Raw genomic sequence first — 21,618 nt, 5'->3', positions numbered from 1 at the left:
TAAAAAAAAATAAATGATGGAGAGCCAAGTTGCACTGAAGCACAAAGTACAAAACCCAAAATCAAAATGATCCATACTGATCAATATATACCAAATTTGCTTTATTTCATATGATTGACATCATCCAGTCATCATCTCTTCTAATTCAGTGTTGAATAGAACATTTATTTGAAGTTATGAAAGGGGAAAAAGAAAAAGAGTGACAGTGCATAGAACACTTCATCTATTTATTATGACAACTTACCTACCCAGAGTGATATATAATTCCTATGAGGGTTTACCATACCACACTGGTGGAATACAACTTGGAGAGGAATTTAATTATAAGGGTTTATGCTAAACATTGTCCATTTATGTAAAATGAAAAATAAACAATAAAAATCCTAAACAGTTATTCTACTGAGAAAGTAATTAGGAAAATTTGGGGTTTATGTTCAAGTTAACAAAAACTAAATGTTTATTAAGTAATTTGAGAGTACGTGAAAGGCACACCTGCTAAGAGATTTACCAAAAACATTGCATTTGAGAATGATAGCATATCTATGACAATTTGAAACAAATGTTGTAGTAAGACAGATATTTATATTTATTAAAAATATATCATTTAAATCATGGGATACTCCACTTTTAAATATAAAATATTCCAAATCTGGTGTACACATAGATTTCACCATGATTTTCAATCACAAAAATCTTGACTTGCAGGATCAGGCCACTGACATAGATCTAGCAACATTTTAATTATTTGAAATTAGTATTACAAAGGGTTACTAAAACTCCATTGTGTACTATCCCATGGAAATAGGGGAAAAGAAGACAAGATCTTGAGTCTGATTTTTTACTTTAAGAGTTGCTTTTCAACATAAAATATTCAAATGATACCTAAATTTATCTTCAGATTATTTTGATCACTTTCTAAAGAAAACAAAATGCAGTAGCAAACAGCGAGGATAAAATGTTATGACTGCATGTACAATGAAATGTAGAGTACCAATGGTACTCTGATTTTTATTCGATAACACTTTATCTCCCACTTAAAAAAAAATAAAATAAAATAAAAAGTTTAAGTCCTGTATGGAGGAGATAATGTAGCAAGACTTCAGTGTAGGATAGTTTATTACCTAAACAGTATATACAAGTTCTAAACATGAAAATAATGAGTAAAATAAATCAGGCTCTATTTACATTTACATTTTTTTTTTTACAAATTGTTTATACATATTGTTTTCTTTCTCTAAATAAATGGACAGACACATAAGACCATTTTTTTTGTATTACATACATAAATAAATACCGACTTTAAATGACTGTTATAGGAACATAATTTCTACAGCCAATTTGGGTAACAGATAAACAGTTCTGTTACAACTCTACTACAATATAATTAGGTAAAAAGAAAACATTTTACATATAGAGCTCTGTTAATAACTTTGTAAATTGTACCTTACTAATATACTCAGTAGAGGTAATACAGTCGTTACATTTCATGCCCAGAACTGAACAATGAGTTTTGGCATGCAAAACCATATATAATCATCAATATCTGCAGGTATTCATTTACATTTTTTAAATAGAGGGTTTTCTTAATTATTTTAAACTACATGCAACAGCTTATTAGCATCATATTCCTGGTTACAATGCACAAGTTTGCATAACGTTATTTTTAGTAATTGATGTTCACAGGTACTGATCAAAAGGGTAGGAATATACTTGGCACATAGCATAAGAGAATTAATTAATAAATAAGTCAATATCACAACTACATTTACATATACACAAGACAAAAATAAAAATTTCTATGGTGTTGTACATAGAATTTAGAACTGTCTGGGTCCAATACTTTGTTTCATAAGGCCCTAATTTAAGAGAGTATTCAATTCTGACATCCATACTTTATTTAAGACATCACTAAAGCTCACTCTCTACTGTATACACAAAGGTATACATCCATCCCACTGACTTCTTCTGTGCATATAGAAGTTCTCTTTTCTGCATACCTTCCTGAATCAGAGCCTGCTTATCTAAAACTCTCCCTGACTCCAGTAGGGAGTATGGAGGTGAAATTATTGTTGAATGAATTTACTCAATATTTAGGTTTCTATATGCTTCTGCTAATATAAATGGTAAATTTCCCACTCATATTAACAATGACTTTGATTTTATGTGTGATCATGCCAAACATTAATGTCAATATTAGTACTGCCATACCTCAATTCTTTCTGAAGCCACTAAGCTGAGGATGTGCAGCATTTCAGAAGTCAGACCTCTTATTTACTGTCCATGTGCTGTATTCTTAATGAATGTTCAAGATGTTACACATAGTAGTACAGCACAAGTTTTGTCTTATTTGAATTTCCCCTACTCTATACACTACTTAAAAACCACCAAAAAGTTACAAGAACACGCCATTGTATTCTTAAACAAAAATCATTGGTGAACAGCAAAAAAATCAATTTCACAAAGCAGCTAGCAAAAATGGCATAATCTCACAATTCTTTTAGAAATAAAGATAAACATAATGCATCCAGAAGTGAACTGACAAATCCATCAGAATCGTACATAGAAAATAATATATTAGTGTAAAGGTGCAGAGTATTTAAAAGCATCCCAATATCTATATTAATTCTGTATTATGCAACATCTAGGGAAAATAAATCATTAATTAGTGAATCACGCAGTGAATTACAAGTCTATTGATAAATTAAATGTATAATGTGATTTAGGCCAGTAAATTAGGACAACACCCTGTACAATTCAGCAAACAAGGCTTTACAAGTTAGGCACTACAAACTTCAAATTGGTACTGCTAAATTCAAAGAATAATTGGGAAAGCACTCATAGTTTCAAATTTAACATCCATGCATGATCTTGGTAGATTTATTATTTTTTATTTTTGATTTGGAGGATCACTTGAAAGGTGAGTTGATAAACTCATTTGTAGAAGGATAAAAATGACTTTACATCTTTGTAAAACAGACTGTATAATGCACTTGCTCAATACAATTCTACTTTATCAAATACATACATTTTTTTGGATGGCCAAAATCTAATTTAGAAGGAAAGCATACTCCATGTTCTTTAACATTAACTGCTACTTTTAAAAATTGAATGTTTCAAAGAAATTGACATAAGCAAGCAGAAGAACAAGGCTTCCACTCAGCAATTAAGACTAAGGATATGATCACTCAGGGCTGCTAACTTCCAGTTTAATCTCCAAACCAGGTCTGGCCTCATTGTAATAAAGACTGACATCCATGTTCTATGCTTTACCAATGTCACTATGAATGAAACATAATTTCATTAACATTAATCAAGTCACTACAGAATTGCTCCAGCATAACTGGAATAGACTCTAATGGAAAGGTTTGGACAGAAGTTTTTAAAGCAGCCTGAGGTAGTACTTGCCCTGATCCCACTGAAAACTACTCTCAGCAAACAAGACACCTTCTGTCCTTACTTTATGCCCTGTATAACCCAAACATCAAAGCAGTGCTGCACAACGGTTCAATCCATATAGTTTTTTTCTTTGTAAAGTCTTGTACGCATTATACATTCTTACATCCCCCAAAATCTCTGAGACTCTGGCCATCTTCCAAAATTGAAATAAATATTACATTACAGATTTTATGAATTACATTACAGAATTTTATGAATAACATTATCTGTTATTTGTTAATGTGTTTTGGAAAAGATAAGGTGACAGACCACCAGAGGAAGGAATTAAAATCACCATTGCCTTTAATATTTGTAAAACAACTGTTAAAGGTCCAAATCACATGGCAATTGAAATTTTCTGTAAAAGTCCTTTGTCACTGAGTGCACATCAAAAAAGACAACAGGCAAAGTAGAAAGAAAATGGGGAAAAAAAATAAAGAGTACTTTAATAGCAAAGGTAGATACATAGAAAAACTGGAATGACCAAGTGATCAGAAATTAATTCAGTTTCCTTCACCCTCAGTGCTATCAACCCACATGCACCAAAACTGTGAACTTCAGTAGAGACAAACTATATGTGATTATTTTGTGAATGCCCTACTATGATAAATACAAATGTGATCCTCAGTTTCAGGCATACATTTCTTTTATCCATATTTGTTTTCTACAATACAATTTGTAATCAAGAGAAGGAAAATATATTTGCCACTAATGTCTGAACATTAGATTTTGATTGCATTTGTATAGAAGTTTATTGGCAGATACTTTCCACCTTCTTAATAATAAATCCAAGTAGTTTCTGTTTACTATCGAAGGATGTCTCTTTGTGTAGCAAATTATTCTAGACAGTTTATATTTTACAATAAAGTCAGTATGTATTCCCTTACAGTTAAAAAGGGCACCCTTCTGCCTGAATTTGAAAAATGCATTCAGATAAACTATAAGCCAATGTTAGAGTATTGTCATGCAACTCTTCGGTAAGCAGAATAGCATGGAGCCAACATACCCATCCCTCTGTTCAAAAGATCCACGGGGAAAAGAGACGTGCGTCAAAAGATAGAGAAGCCAAAAAAGTAGCTCTACAGCTACTTGAATAATAAATGTGCCCCAGAATTTCCATTTTTAAGATGTTAATGTTAACTATTCAGACTTTTAGCTAGAAAATCAACATTTCCTTTTAAGATAATAACAAAAAAAAAAAAAAGTGGGATTTTAAAGGTCATTCTTCCAGAATCTATCAATTAATTGTATTAATCACCATTAATTGTCAACAATTGTATTAACTGTCATCTGTTTCTTTATAATGAATAGTACATCTACCCTGTATATATTTTAACTATTAACTATATTAATAGAAGATCTCCATACTGAAACATTACTTTGGAAGAGGTGGTTTACTATGCAAATGTATCATCACTCTCCTCTGCAGTGATACTGCAGTTATTAAACATTGACTATTTAAAGGTTCCTGCTTCTGCTGCTTATTTTACTTATGTCCTTATTTCAGACAAGTGGAGATCTTTAACAGCAAAATACTCTAGGACTTGAACTGGTAAGAGGGTTTTAAGTAAAACAGATCAATTAAACATGTTAATGACAACATGGCCTCCAGTGTTCAAAGGTATGTATGTATCACAGGACAACCTCTTATATATTAACATTGAAGTCACTAAGATAAAAAGCTGTATACACCACACTGTTTCAATCTACTTCAAACATAGAAATACAAAAACGTTATAATAAACACACTTTTATTTTCTCTCAGGTGTTGAGTTTGATGCAATCTTCAATTTGTTGAATAGTAGTGGTACTGAAATGATACTTGCTGTATGCTTCATCCTTGTCTTGGTACAAATACAATTCTTGATGACTGAACTACATAGAGTTGATACAGATCGTACAGCATGGTAACTTCCACTGGAAAACTGTATTCATTGCTCCTACAGATGTGCCTTTTCCTAGCCTCCACTTGGGAGCTCAGTTTTTCCTCTCAGTTATTTATATAATCATCTGAAACAATTTAATATTTCTCTGGGGGTGGCTTATAGTGGTGTGGATGATGTTGCTTCAGATGAGGTCCTAAACAAAAGGATAAGGAAGTATGCACATATCAAACCCTGAATATGTAATACAATCATTTACCAGATTCTCCTATAAAGGCCTCTTGAGGCCTCCAGCTTGCAAGCCTTCAGATTTTAAGCGAACTACTGACAACTACGTGCATATTCAGTCCAGACAACTTTAGTGGACTAATTCACTGTAATTTTTGCCAGGCTTCACAACACTGAGTTGTGCCTTTCCAGATGTTATAAAATGCTTGAAATGGCCATTAAGAGATGCATAAGAATGGCACAGCTTTATAAATATGGTCACACTATAGCCATACTCAACTGAACGCATCTCAGAAAAGTCTAATCTTGAAAGCTAAACTGTCCCAGGCCTAGATGGTACTTGGAGGAGAGACCACCTCCAAATCCCAAGTACTACAGGTATAAGCCAAAGAGCTGTGGTAGAATGTGGTGGCAAATGTAAGACCACACAAAACTGAATGACAGAAAGACTATATTTGATTCCACCACTGCTGATAGACAGTTACAGAGAGAGGAAAAAACAAAAAAACAAAACAAAAAAAACCCACAATAATACCATATAATACCATGCACATTATGTTTATGGAATTCTACCAGAGCCAATAAAGATTCTAAGGCTCAAGCAACCTGTTTGCATGTGTAAGACTGAAGTTTTTTTTAACACACAATAACATGCCAAAATGAGGTACTACTTACTGTGGGGTGAAAATGGAGGAAGAGTAGGTGTTCGGAATGATTTTATTGTAGCTGGTCCCTCCCCACCAGTTGTCAGCACTTGAACTTCCAATCGGTAAAGCATTGATGGCCTCAGATTGGGCACAGTGAGTACATAATGATCCTAACAATAAATAAATTACATTAATTCTCATGGCATCTAAAAATAAAGCATGGTTGCTCTACTCACACAAATCAGTGGTTTAAACAGGTTCTGTCACTCAGAACCCACAAATTGCTTTCTTAGAAATCTGTAAAAAGGATTTAACATATGTGTTACTTGGTTGAGGAGGTTTGTCTTGAACTTTTGCTTGCCATTGACTTTGAGCATACATTGTTTCCCTAATGTTACAGTTTCATGTATAAGAGGTACAAGCTTAGTATTCTTGAAAGTTGATATGTTCACCACTGAAAAAAACAGGTTTTAGCTTCTTATTTTTTTATTTTTTTTTAAACAGGTTCATTAAATACACTTGTTTTTATTTTACATCTGGCTGTAAATTCTATTGATTGATAAATTAACTCATGGCAATTTTCAGGTCTGGGGTACATGCTGCAGATAGTGAAATCAGTGGGTGGTTACACCCACTGTAGTGATTTCAGCACTAGTGATTTCAGCCGGTTTGCCCAAAGTTGCACCATGAAGATCGGCCCTTCTGTTCTTAATCATGTTTCTGGCAGGATGGATTGTGAAATATCAGTTTTGTCCTCACTTTTTATTGCTCTGTACCTTGTGTGGTCACTTAAAACTGTGCAAAATAATTTCAGAGTAAGTTTATAAATGCTCCCAAACAGGAATACATCTTACTGAAGACTGAAGGGCATTCAGGAATTGAAGTCACAATTCACTGTATTCCAAGCTAAAAAAGGACCTCAGAAACACACAGCATACCAATCCCAGGAATAAGACTGTGGAGCAGAGACACTGGACAGCGCACACGCAGCGTGGTTCTCTGATTAGCCAGAATTTCATAGCAAACTCTGCTGGCAGGCACTGTCCCAAGCACACAGCAGGGAGCAGAAAGTGGCTGTGAGAATAACTGATAATTTGCTGTTCTTGCCAGACCAGAAAGTAAAGGGGAAAGGAGAGAGAGAGAAAAGGCAGGGGTAAAAGTGTAGCTTTGAGAGAGAGAAAAGGCAGGGATAAAAGTGTAGCTTTACTGACAAATAATTGCATATACTGAGATGGGGCTGCTCTTAAAACATCTTGCAAAAGCTGTTCCACCACATGTAACATACATAATGGGTAGGAGAGAGAGAAAAATGCATACATCACACAGAATTCACTCTGCTCTTTCATATGCTCCTGGGACATGTGCACTTCAGCCTGGTTGTGTAAATATTAAATTTTTAACAATCAGAGATTACCAACAAAAATGAGTGAATGATCATCACCACGAAATACACTACATTATGGTGGTTTCAGAGTGTAGGTGATACTATTTCAGCTCAAATCAGAGTTTTGTGCAAGTTAACCAGGTGTTATGAATAGATACATACATACAGTGATAGATAGTTAAATCTTCAGGCTTTACAGTAGTGAAACCATATGGGGAAAAAAAAAAAAAAAAGCATAACACAAGGTAAAGAAATATTTTAAATTAGACATAACTGAACCAGAAGCTTAAAAAGTGAAACAGAATTTATGTATAAACCATACGCCTGGTCCTAAAACAAAAGATGAAAACTGAAGTGAAAAGTAACATCTCATGGTCTATAACTGCTTATTGTGCTAAAGTGGCTGTTTGCATTCAAATGCCTGTGATTGAGTATCTGCTTTAAAATAATCCTGCAACGTGGCTTGCTGAAGAGACCAAGGCTTTTTCTGCACTGTGCTTCCACTTGGGACTGTAGATTGAGCTCTGACTGAACTAGTCTGGATCCCACTGAGCCTGTACTACTGTGGAACAAAACAGCTCTGCACACTGCATAGTAGCTTGCCCCATAGTTCTGGAGCATCCACAGTCAACTTTGTTGCTCTGTCTGAGAAAAACATGCTTTCAAACACAGGGGGTATAGCCATAGGGCAGTCTGCTAGGAATTAAGATAAAATTGTGGGAACCTTGTCTTGGACTTGTGGAAAATGTGTTGAATGCAAGATGTGTCCAAGAAAACATTTTATGCATTCTTTTATAAAACAAATGTTGTGAAAAGATTTTCAGTCTGTTCTGCTTGAGACAGTTGCTTTGATCCATGTCCCTGAAGTGCATGGAAAGACTCCCAACATTGTTAGTAGACTTTGGATCAAGGCCAGCTACTTAAGTCCTTTTGTTGACTCTGGTGGATCTGGCAACTGAGTCTGAATGAACTCTGGTGAATCTGGCAAGGCAGTCTGAAAGAAGTGCTCTTCATTTGCTTCTGCTAGAGGAACTGAAATAGCAAGGGCCGTCTTAAAGCAAATAGGGGGAAGAATTCAAATAAATCATTGCAATACTTTCAGTAAACAGTGAAATTTGTATTCCTCAACTTACTTGTCTATCAGACAATAGCGCATATTCACAGAGGGGAAAGTGATTTTTACTTCTCTTAGAGCAAAGAGTGACTCAAAGGGAAAAAAAATGGTTAAATCCATCAAATTTATGGACATGGACACCAAATAATTAGTAAAACTATAGTAACCACCAAGCTGAACAGCCTGATCATCAAAAGAAAATAAAAACCATTTATTGCCACACACAGATGACCTTTTTCTCCCTTTAGGCATTTCTCATATAATGTCTGTTAATTTGACAATTGTGCACATTAAAATGTTTGATGTGCCATCGAGAAGAGTAGCTGTGCTTTGTATTTCCAACAAGGAGGAAAAAATAAAGCACCTCCTGCTCCAACTTGCCCACAGAGTGAGAGAATGCTATGTGTGACATCCGCATTACCACTAAAAATTAAAAGTATGCCACATATGCATGCAGTTATGAATGCAATAGAAAAGGAAATTAACAAACAACTTACTGCTGGCAGTATCTGTGACTGCGAAATGATGCTGTTGGGCAAGCTGTTCTGTCGACTTTCTGTGGTTACTTCTGCCCATGTGACTTGAAACCCTGTCATGGGCTGGTGAAGGACTGCCTTTGATATCTTCCAGGAAAAATGACCAGTGATGTTACCTTCCTGAACAATGAAAGACGCAGATAGGTTCTCGGGTTTGGCCAACACTTTTGGTAGAACTGGCACTATAAATTTGGAAAGCAGAAAGATAAGCTAAACTTTGAAAGATAACATTCAATAATGTTAATTTAATTTTGCAATTCAAGGTCAGACAGAGCTCTCTTTCTGATGTTGTCCAGTATCCTGCCAGCTTTCTGCCATTACATTTTCAGTTTTAACTAAAGCCTGTCGTTGATATATTCCATTGGTGTTTTGGGCCAAATTCAAACTTCAAATCAAGTTCCGTCAGCTACAGATGACAGAAAGAAAAGCCAATGCCACATAAAATTATAAACGCCTCATTCACAGGGAACCATCCTGTGGGTCCTCTGTATTTCAGAATATCTGAGCTGTTTTCCAGTTTTGGGACCACAAGAAAACCCGTAGATCTCCATGATGCAGGCAAAAAGTAAAATTCATGCTCTAAAACTAAGTACGATTTAATAGGGGCACTCTGATTAGGTGAAATGTATGGTTCCGTTGCAGTTGCCCAGGAAGAAAACTGTAATGCTGGAAACTTTGGCTTCACAAAGCTATGGCTGACCTCACCTAGTGCTGGCAATAGCCCTGCTTGAAGTGTATGGCTGGATTAGCTGAGACTAGAGATCCTTTTTAACCACCATCTCCATGATTCTGTGATTTACAATAATCTTTTAGCTACACCTTGAATTGTAGCTACACTCTACCAGGTATGAGCACCTTTATTTGTTATTTAAGAGAAGCATTAACCTAAACAAAATCAAACTAAAAAAGCAGCTTGCATCAGTAGCAAAACATTCAAAAGATGGATCATGCCAGCATAATTATGTTCACATCTGTCATTCATCATTATAGTTAATGTAACTGAGAAACTTCCTCCTTGCACTAAAAACTATGTAATAACAAGTGCCATCATGTGTTCATAACCAGTTCACTAAAATTCTTACCTAATTGACAAACAGGAATGTGGCAACTTAAATCTATACTGCTATGTATTTTAGTTGATTTTTCACATAAGCATTAATCATCTCTTTTATTTTTTTCTTCTGAATCTTTTATATACTATTTTAGAATTTCATTAAAGACTTTTCTTGGTGATTGTAAGTACATTTGAAACTATTTGGCAAGTTCTCCAGATCATGTCTTACCTCCTTCAGCAAGACAATTAATGTGCTTGTGGTTTTTTTCTTTAAATGCAGAGCAAGGTGGGGTGACAAAGAAAATACTCTCAGCCTTAAAACGACCTTTAGATTTTGCAGGCAAAACAGTTACTTTATATTTGCATGCAAACGACAGGTCCTTCAGAATCATGTAGTTCTCCTGTAACAGGAAAAACAAAAAGAGAACATGATGCAAACAGATCCCTAGGGGGAAAAAAAAAAAAAAAAAGTGAAAAATAAAATTGGCAGAAGATAAAAAGCTTTCTCCAATAAAATATTTTCCTGATATGCTTAACACATGCCAACATTGTTTTTACTCAGTCTACAAAGCAAACATTGCATATGTTATGATTATTTTCAGTAGTAAAATACATTAGCATGGCATTTTGACATGCCTTTCCTTTCTATACAGTTCCTTCACCATGCTCTATCAAAGCAACTAGCATCTAACATTTAGAACAGTCTCTGACATGATGGCAGTGGGGGTAGGAATGTGAGGATGTAAATGCTAATTGAATTAAATAAATGTAAGAAAGCTGAGTTAAGTTGCTGTAAATGACAGGCTTCATCTACATTTAACTTTTTTAAAGTGCATTCAAAGTCAGTGTGGCATTATAGATGAACTTTTTTTTCCCCTTTAGTACATTAACTATTTCTATATTATTATCAAGAAGATAAACTTCACAGCTGTATTGCAAAGTACAATACTCCTTTTAAAGACAGTGACTGAAAAAACTTTACACAAAGTGTGTCCTTCTAACTTCTTAATGTTGTCTAAAGTATATTTGAAATTCACAGCCTGAAAGCTTTAGCACAAATCAAATTATAAGAAAAAAAAAAGTTGTTTTTTGTTTGTTTGCTTTATTTATTTTTTTCTAGGAGAATGTCCAATACTACCTTTCTGGCTAAGGTCCCAAGTCTTTCACTGTCTTTTAGATCTTTCTTTCTTTCACTTCAGAATCACTAGTCTCCAAGGTTTTTCTACACAACTCCCTGTTTTTTTGGAAGTGAATCCCAAGCCAAGTTAGTCAAAACTTCACTTTGAAGGTCATTTTCAATGGGATATAGAGATTGGGCTCAGAAAGGACTTGATTCTCCATCTTCCACCTGCTGTGAGAGTATTATAACAGGTTTGATTCCTACTTAAACTGTAACTGTATTGTTTATTTTTTTTTAAGAAAATAAACAGACAAACAAACAGACAGTTAACAAAACAGACAAACAAAACTGTTCCTTTACTTTACAAATGACTGTAAATAGACCTTTGTTTTAAGACAATAGTATATTTAGGCAAGATTTCAGGCTATTCTGAGCTATTCAGGCTATTCAGGCCAGTGTTTCCCATTCACTCATTAAAACAGATACCTGCTTGTAATTTGGGGTTTGGGCTGAATTTTAGGAGACTTCAAATGCATCTCAAAGTACACTCTGAGAATAGCAAATGGTCTAATTTCAATGTCCATAAAACCACGGACCAGAAACTAAATGCTCAACACTCAAAACCTAAGGCCTATATCTTGAACGATTATATTCACTATCAAACCCTTTGTAGCATCAGTCTTCTTCTGAGAGTTTGTAATAAAAATGAGCCCTCAAAAGAAACACACAGTTTCACAAATTAGATTGAACAGATTGCTGTAAAATGACTGATAGAAATAAATGAACTAATCCCACAACGTATTGGCCAGATGTACAAAGAGTCTATCTTGACCTCAAGTGAAACTAAACTTATTAAATATAAACTTTCTCCTATCTTCACGGGCATACCTTGAAATATTGAGACTGATTGATCATAGCATTATATTACAATCATTTTTTAATTCACTGCTAATATTTGCTTTGCTAACCCCATGAAGTAATAAATCTTACAAGCTAACAGCTTCTTGCATGAGAAACTATTTCTTATGATTTACTCTACTTTTACATGCCATTAACTCCATTGAATTGATCTGGTAGTACAGCTCATGGTAAGAAGTTAAGGTGAATTATGTTTTATTCCATTCAACATAACCCACTAAATCAATTATGATGCACTCATCACAATATTGTGTTTTTCAAATAATGTGTTGCAGATACAATATGATGTCTAGATGATGCTAGATTACCAACAATATAAGTACGAAGAACTGACACTGTAATATACATTTGATCTGACATGTACTTACATGGATCTTTTCTCCTTATCTGATATCTGTGCAACTTTCAGATTTAATTTCTAGTATTTTTCAACTATTGTTCTGTTTTTCTAATTCTATTATTCTCCTCAGGGTTGTGAAACACACCCGCATGTCTAAAAGGAAACCCAGCTTATTAATTACTATTATTACTTGTCAGTATTTACACTTTGATAGAGTCTTACAGTTCTAATTACAAATCAAGCCCTGTGTTCTATATGCTGTAGAAATATATAGGTACTTAGCTATAAATTTGTCTGCTCTTGTTTTCTGAATAGCACCAACAAAGCATTATGATTTTAGCTTGGCTTGGATTTAAAACAACAACAACAACAAAAACAAACAAACAATACTCCAGATGCATCATTTCTATCTTTTGCACAAGAAGAAAGTAAAAAAGAAGCATTCTTACTTATTCTTACTGATTCTTCACTCAGAGGGTGGTGAAGCACTGGAACAGCTTGCCCAGAGAAATTGTGGATACCCCATCCCTACAGTCATTCAAGACCAGTTTGGACAAGGCCCTGTGCAACCTGATGTAGTGGAAGGTATCCCTGCCCATGGTGGGGGGATTGGAACTGGATGGTCTTTAAGGTCCCTTCCAACCCGAGCCATTCTATGATTCTATTCTATGATTACTTATACGTGAAATATAGTATGAAACATGCTGTGTTATGTTACAGAACCATCCTTTCTCTTGCTGTTTAGAAGCTATTCAGAGTCAAGCACAAGTCTGAATGGAGACTTACATAAGTCAGCTCAGTTACTTTCCCAAGTCCCTTGGTGTCATTGTGTGCACAGGACTCCAGTAACCAGTGGACTTGGAATTGATTCATGCTGATATCTAAATGGTTCAAAAAAAGAGGAGAAGACATAATTACACTTTCACCATTGCAACTTCTCAATCTTTTATATATATATATACAGGCATATATATATGTGTGTGTATATATATATATACACACACATATATGTGTATATATATGAATATATATAGGAATTTTAAGTATTCTAGAGTTGGTAATTCCTCACTTGTTCATAAGCACACATTAATAAAATGGAGAAAGTATTATACAGTTATGTAATTTAAGCCATATATCAGCTAACATGTTAACTTTAAAAATAGAGAATTAGCATTTTCAGAAATGTAAGCATCTAGGGATGTATTAAAAATAATCTCAATGCTCCTCCTTCTGAATATCTTGTAAATGAATGGAATGACTTGGTGCCAACTGCCCATGACTGTTTATATTGTCAGAGCATTGCAACACTGCTGTCTGGCACTACTTGAGAAATCTGTGCCTGGAGGTATGTGAAAATGCCTGCAAAACACTGAGATTTGTCCTTTCAGAATGTATCATAAGACCTGTCCTGTATCTGCCCAAATAAAATTCTATCTCTGACTCTTAGGAGTAATACCAAAGTCTTGAGTGACAAAACTTACAGCACTATGTTTTCAAACATAAGCTTTCAAGCAACTTCCAGCTCTTCACTTTTTGAGAGCCCTACAAATAACTGTAGGGATAAGCATAAAAATTTATAGTTGTTTTTCTCAATACTGATTGCATAAGGAAGCAAACCAAAGAGCAATAAAGAATTAGACAAAAGAAGAAAAACTCATCAGGTAGTACAAATATATTCTGTCATTTTTTTTCTGGATATAGTTCTCCTCTATCTTTATACAGAGGATGCAAAATTACGTGTCTGATATTATTAATTAACTTGGTATGACATAGCCACTAATGCCAAGTGCCCGATTGTGGGTTTCAAGAGGGAAAACAAATATCTTTGCTGCCCTTAGGGCTGGTCTGGCATTAGACTGCTGTAAGCAAGTTGGATGCAGAAGGGAAGGATTATAAATTAAAGAGAAAATAAGTAGTGTCTGAAACTAGCTCAAATAGTATTCTAGTAAAAGACTGATGAGAAACCTCCTTGAAATAGACTTTTGTAGCACTTGGCTTCATAACAACATGTATGCTAATTATTTGCATGTTTTCTTCAGAAGTCCAAATGCTCTCAAAAAGAAATGTATAAAGAAATAAATTGTTGCCTTGTAATTATTCCCTCACACTTAGAAACAAATAAATAACTGGATGTGCTTTTACTCGACTCTTGGTTGCTGGGGTTTTCCCATTTGATATGCCTCTTGGATGAAGACACAATCACAGTGCACTTGGAAGTAGGTTTCATCTGATTTTATCTGTTCCAGTTCACTCAATTATTGCCTATCACCTGCTTGCACCCCTCTCCCAGAATCTGAAAGTGTTGTGTGCTATATTAATCTGACTATATTAACAATGTGCAGTCTGTGCCAAATGACCATAGTGATTGCATTAATGAAATCTTTTATTGATTGCGTATTATCTGATAATCAGAACTTATCATTTTAAACTATCTGCATGTAAGGTAGACTGATCTTTGTAAAGCTACTAAATACCAAGAATCAAGAGCTTACATCAACTCAGCACCCAGATATATCAGTCCAGAGTTTCACTATGCCTTTTTCCAGAAATGTAATTAAATCAGTTGTCATCCAAAATATTTGGTATTTGCAGCTTCTGGCACTGCAGAAAGCTGTTCGGATTCTATTGCAGCTCCACATCTATTTCTTTTGTGAGCTTTTCAGCAGCTTCTGCCCTCTCACAGTTCTTGCCTTCCTTCCTAATTCTCCTCTTGTGCATTAGCAAACCCTTAGTCACTCATTCATAAACAGCTGTGGTTCCAAATAACCTATCTATTTGAGCTAGAAAATCAGGAAGAGGTTAAAAAAACTTTTTATGTCACTCTTGCTTGTCCTATTAACTTGGGACTGTAAATATAGGATGAATGTTTTTAATAACCACAATTTCATATTTTTATATTTAAACAAAATGAACAAAGGAATCCTGGTATTCTCAAACCAGCCTATATTGAAAAGACAAGACTTTCTTTATTTTAAGTCAATACGTAATTAAAGTTATTTCACAAAGGGTTTTGCATGCATATTTATATATATGTACATCATCAGCTACTAACTGGAATCTATTCTAACAGCAACAGCTAAGTTTATCCAAATTTTTTTCATTAGAGGGGGTCTTTTTGACTTCTCTATACTTTTATTTTCAATACTAAGACTTCTTCAGTTTTCATCTTCATGAAGCTTGAGTAATTTGGGTTACAAAACTGAAGCATAACAGAAAAATAGGTCCTATTTGAGACAGAAACTTTTCCAAAAAACGGGAAAAGCTGGACATTTTTTAATTAAATAGAACCAGAGGCATGAAGAACTCAAAGTGTATATATATGAATGAAGTATACATATTAAATGACAAGATTGCTTTAGAAATTCTTTTTTTTTTTTTTAATCAGAATGATGCATGATGTATGGAATGATCTAAAAAGCCACATAAGAGACTTCAATTTAAAAAAAAAAAAAGATGAAAATACACATTTTTTCATGAAATTGCTTATAAAGTTTATGGCTCTAGAGTTTAGCATTTACGCAACTCTGTGTTTACAGCACATGCAAAAGAAAAGCTTATCCTAGCCTTCTTTTCTCCTTCCATTGAGATCACTAATATAATTTTATTAAGATTTTTCTTTTCAGCTGTCCATTAGAAACTCAGCAACAGGTACTGAACAGTTCAAGCTGCAGCCTAGTTGAATGTCAGTCACTATCTCCAAAGCTAATGGTTCTGCATTAAGTCCAGCTGAAGTTAATAAACTGTAATCCACAGCCATAACTTTTTCCGAAAAGTCATTTGAGTAGTTAATATTTACAGAATATCCAGTACCCCATAACTGGAACCGATTTCTGGCAGTTTTATCAGAAAGCTCTGCTAACCCTTCTAGAATGGGAACATAACGCTGCAAAGAAATGGCAAAATCCTTCATTTCAGTTCTCGGATATTTCACATTTTTCTCTGATATATCACATTATAAAAACTGTTGTTTTTTTTTTTTTTTTTGTATAAAATCCATCTTCCTCTTAATAGTTAGGAGTTTTCTTGATTCTGTCCTTCCAATTGAAAGTCTTTCGAAAGTTTGGTAATTCCCTTGTTCTTCTGATTAGAAAGCATGCCATTTGACAGTAAAAAGACTGATCCACTAAGCACAAACTGCAAGCAATCATCTTTCCCAGGACTGAAAATATTTGCATAGAAACATGTGACTTGAAGGACTTTCAAGCATCTCTAAGCTTGTGAAGTTAGTCAACAGAATAGTCACTTAAGAACTCCTTAAAGAACTTTTACTGCAAGCAGATTACTCAAACAGTTACTTTTGTTCTTTTGTTTGTACTTTTGTTTGTACTTTTGTTCAATTACTTCTTTACCCAAAAAAAAAAAAAAGGCAAACCATAAAAATATTTTACATAAGTCACTTCAAGAAATCACCTAAAGTTACTGACATGGACATGATCTTTAGCTGCCCAAATCAAAGAGTTCTTGATGTTTCAGACAGTTGCACAGAACTAATCCTCCCAAAGAAATTAATAGCTAATGTTAATTATTTTTGCTATGATTTTTAAGGTAAATTTTCTGAAGTATAAAATGAGTTCCTAGACTAATAAAAACATTCCTATACAGGCATCACATGAGCATGTTCTTAAAATTCCACGTATGCTTAGCTCTTTTCCTTCTAACTTTGTTGAACAGACATCTCATATCTCTAACTAGAAATGTAGTGATCTGGGCTTGCTCTAAAGCATGTTGAAAAGATGTCTGTTTTGATTCCCTCCCTCTTATGTTCCAACTAAAACCAGCCTTTATTTTCAAATGAATACACAAAGCTTTCACTGTATTTATGAAGATGTCCTTTGCCAAATTTATCTTCTTTCTCCCCCTCTGTAACCTAAACTCTTCTGTTCCATTCTAACAAAATAAATATATTTCAGATTTATGTTTGAGGAAAGTGCACATTTATTATGTAGCTTTAAAAAAAAAATAGTTAAAGCATCTCAAAATGTTATTAATGTCAATTAATTACAAGTCAATTAATGACAAGTACCTCAGTTTGCCACTTTGAAAAGTTCTGGTTTCTATGCACAATTTAATCACCGTGTATTGAAAAGTTTTGCTTAAAGTACTGCAACATATTCTGCATGACAGTTAATAGGAATGCCCTTGGCCTACATTTTACATCTGCTAGATCTCATAATCTCCAGACAGCATCTGAAGTTTTGAGATTCACTTAGAAAAATCACCCAACACAATGCCAGGCAATCCTGCAACTTTTCATAGCTGGATTTTTTGGTTTAAATGATTCTACATTTTCTGAAAAATACATTTCTGAAAAATAAACTAAATAAAATAAGTAATGTCTCTTCCTCTTCTTTGCCAACACTTTCCACATATTTATCTTGCTATACATTTCCAGTACTGCCAGCGGTGTGAATAATTTCATCTAATGTGGTTTCTTTTTTCTGCCATGTTACTACAGACAGCTCCTTTCTTTGCCTCAAACACTTTTTTCCATGTTATATTATATTTACTGCTCCTGAAGAGTGCCAACTTGACAGAAGGTTGCCAACTTGACAGTCAAGAGGAACTGAAGTCTGCTTTGTAGATAGATAATCAGCATAAGCATGGGCAGGAGCAGCAGTGAAGTTTGTTCACTCAGCCCAGCATCATCAATATCACAACAACCTACTACCACTCTAGGAGACTAGGTACAAAAATTTAAGAGGCACGCATTTCTTTGTATTCCTTTAATTTACAGCAAGTAAATTGCATCAGATTGTTTTGGGTACTGGGGTTAGCTGTGCCGCTGGTTGGCTGGAAGTCTTTAGGCAAAGCACTTCTTACCTCCCTACCTCTGCTCCGTGCCTGTCAAGTGGTGATAATGGTAACAGTCTCTGCTGTTGAAGTGTTTCAGCCCTATAGTTCTATATTATTCTGTTTGATGGGTGGCTGTTGAATGATGTCTGCCTGCAATTTGGTATAAAAATGCCAATTAATGCCAGCTGTGACAGTACTACTGTGTGGGCAACCAAATCACAGAAACTTACTGGAAAGAAAAATCAAATGGGATTTGATGGAAAACAACATTTCAAAGCAGACTTGTTCAACAACAGCAGCTCAAATGAAGGCTTAATTGCAAGAAAAATGTTTGGCACACTAACATTGTCCTGGTTTCAGCTGGGATAATTCTTTACCTAGTAACTGGTGGGGCACTGTGTCTTGGACTTAGGATGAGAATAATGTTGATAACACACCAATCTTTTAGATGTTGCAGAGCAGTGTTTACACAGAGCCAAGGACTTTTCAGGTTCTTGTGCTGCCCAGCCAGCAAGAAGGGTGGGGGTGCACAAGGAGCTAGGGGGACACAGCCAGGAGAGCTGATCCAGGCTGGCCAAAGGGATGTCCCACACCACGTGGTATCATGTGGAACAATAAAACTGGGGGGGTTGTCTGAGGTGGGTGCTGGTCAGGGACGGGCTGGGCATTGGTCAGCAGGTGGTGAGCAATTTCATTGTGCTTCACTTTGTACATTCTTTTCTCATCATTATTATTATTATTTTCCCTTCTTTTTCTGCCTTATTAAACTGTCTTTATCTCAACCTGGGAGTTTTTTGCCCTTTTTTTTTCAATTCTCTCCCCCATCCCACTGTGGCATTGAGTTAGTGAATGAATGGTTGTGAAGTGCTTAGCTGCCTGTTGGGCCAAACCAAAACAGCTGATTGCTGGAGAGCAACAGGATTTGAAATAATTAATAAGCAGTATCTGATAGGTTTCCCCATTAGAATTAAATATGGTTAAAAAAAAAAAAAGTAAAGAATATAAACATATATTAAAAAGCTTTACTTAGCAGCATAAAAATATTAATTCAATAAAAATAGAAAGCATACATTTAAAAGTATTCCTGTAAATAAATTATGTTCTGAGGTGTATTTCTTGTCATTACTTCAGGAAAGTGAGCTGGCACACCCCCCCCCCACACCCCCACACCCTATACACATTTATAATTAACATATTAACTGCATGTGCAAAATGGTTGTTATCAAAGTTTGGAAGATAATTTGCCATATGAAAACCTGCTATCTTCATTCCAACCTAACCTTTCTTCAAACAGAATGCCATAAACAGACCATAATTTCTGTGAAGCTATTCAGTAAGAAAATTACTGAAGGAATTGGTTTTGCATGTAGCTAAGCCCATGGATCTATTATGTATTGCTAAAGCTGATGTTTCATACAGCAAAACTGCAATGATTACTTGTGACTGGCCACGTTTTTTGTTTCTTTTCTCTTACTGGGGCGTTGATCTTACCAGTTTCTGAGCGCTCTGGCCCTGATTCAACAAAGCACTTAAGCATAGTAACAGTTGTGTTGACTTCAGTAGTTAAGAGTAGCTAATGGATAAGGCCAGAAAGTTTAGTACCCAACAGGAACAAGACATTAATGACCATACAAACTATAGTCAAAAGATGGTCTTGAACATGTCTTTAATTGTTTTCAATTAATAAAAAGAAAGAAATATAGCAACATTAAGTAGTTTCCTTTCTGGATTGTGTGCCTTGCAGCATTACTGCTCTAAAAATTGACTATAGCAAAGTTTAACCAGACCGGGTAAAGATTTTATATTTAATTTTACAGCCCAGGGCAGAGTCAGCTCAGGGCACAGGAAGCACATCTCAATATCGACCAGCTTGATTGTTTCTAGGGCAAAGTTATAGCAGGAGCTTTGCATAAATACTTTGTCAAATAATATACCATCCAGGACAAAAATATTTATTTTGTATTAAGTGGTGTAGCCGTGCTATGGTAAATGGTAAATAGCAAAATAGTAAATGGTAAAATTTATGTCTTACATAAAGAAAAATATTTTATCATCTCCAAAATGCCTGAAGCTGTGTACAGGTCAATGACTTCTTGAAGAAATAGGAATAAGTTGTTCCTGCCCTATAGTTTCTCAGTATGCAACCCTTGATACACCTTTGCAGGTGTGGATATAATACAATACAACACTGCTTCTAAGTCACTATTCTCGCACAAGCATGAATGGCAGCATAATTTTCCCATATTTCCACACCAAGAACTATTATGCCAATATTTGAGATAGAATATTACGAATTGTCTTCTGCTCTCCCAGACCTTCATTCGTCTGTTTATCAGGCCACCATTCTTCTCCATGGAAACACAAAATTATAAAATGCACCAGCTTTCATAAACAGTTTTTCTGATAAAAACCAATTGCTAGAAAGGTCCTGAAAAAATATGGAGGAAAGGCATAAATTTGGAAAAAAATCAAGTGAATAAATGAAGCACTGTTATTTACTACTAGTGGTTTCAGTTTTGAAGACATGATTAGTATAAAGTGATCCACTTGGTACTTGCTACTCATGACAGTGTCATGCTGTAATAACAGTATGACTGAAAAATGGTTTGAGAGGGAATGCTTCAGTGTACAGCAGAGAAGCAAAGTATAATCTCAGCAATACTTGATCATAACAGTTATTTCTTCAGTATTGGTTTACAAGCTATTCTATTCCTCTATGAGTCATGGAGTTTCTCATCAACATTTGAAATTTGAGGCTAATGACAGGACAAGAAATAATGATGGAATAATAAGTATCTTATTTTACCTATGGTACTTAAGTGAGCTGTCAGGATAGACAGGTCAACACAATGTATCACAGAATCATCTAGGTTGGAAGAAACCGAGCTAATGCGTTTTCCCCTGTAAAAAACCATGATGTTGATGTGCTCTATCTCTGGAATTTTAGCTAAGTTTTCTTAAAAGACTGAAATGAAAACTACTCTGGCACTTTAGCTGCTTGTGTATTGATTCACCCAGTGGTAGAAAAAAAAAATCAAAGATGTCAAATGTTTGGCTATGAAATGCATGGTATTCATGACACCTGAGAACAATAACTTTTTAATGATCACCTATTCAAGCAGTATGATTAAAATAAACACCAACCCCCTCAGCTGACATTTAAACT

General features: G+C 34.9%; 1 protein-coding gene across 3 annotated transcripts in view; it reads right to left on the bottom strand.

Moving 5' to 3' along the window:
* The window catches only part of ANOS1 (anosmin 1), a 143,236-nt gene that overhangs the window by 1,648 nt on the left and 119,970 nt on the right, over positions 1-21,618 (bottom strand). For 2 of the 3 annotated variants that reach the window (XM_066982325.1, XM_066982334.1), the window contains 4 exons: positions 13,446-13,540; positions 10,511-10,682; positions 9,189-9,409; positions 6,222-6,363 (listed from right to left, as the gene is read on the bottom strand). In XM_066982325.1, coding sequence (XP_066838426.1) covers positions 6,222-6,363; positions 9,189-9,409; positions 10,511-10,682; positions 13,446-13,540 — 630 coding nt within the window. Of the gene's footprint in view, positions 1-77; positions 5,515-6,221; positions 6,364-9,188; positions 9,410-10,510; positions 10,683-13,445; positions 13,541-21,618 lie in introns of those variants that run through there. The other variant, XM_048066800.2, reaches the window with a different exon arrangement.

Source organism: Anser cygnoides, chromosome 1 (assembly GCF_040182565.1).
Source record: "Anser cygnoides isolate HZ-2024a breed goose chromosome 1, Taihu_goose_T2T_genome, whole genome shotgun sequence".
Lineage (NCBI taxonomy): Eukaryota > Metazoa > Chordata > Aves > Anseriformes > Anatidae > Anser > Anser cygnoides.
The sequence above is the reverse complement of the archived record's forward strand: the minus strand, read 5'-3'. Positions and strand labels throughout refer to the sequence as shown.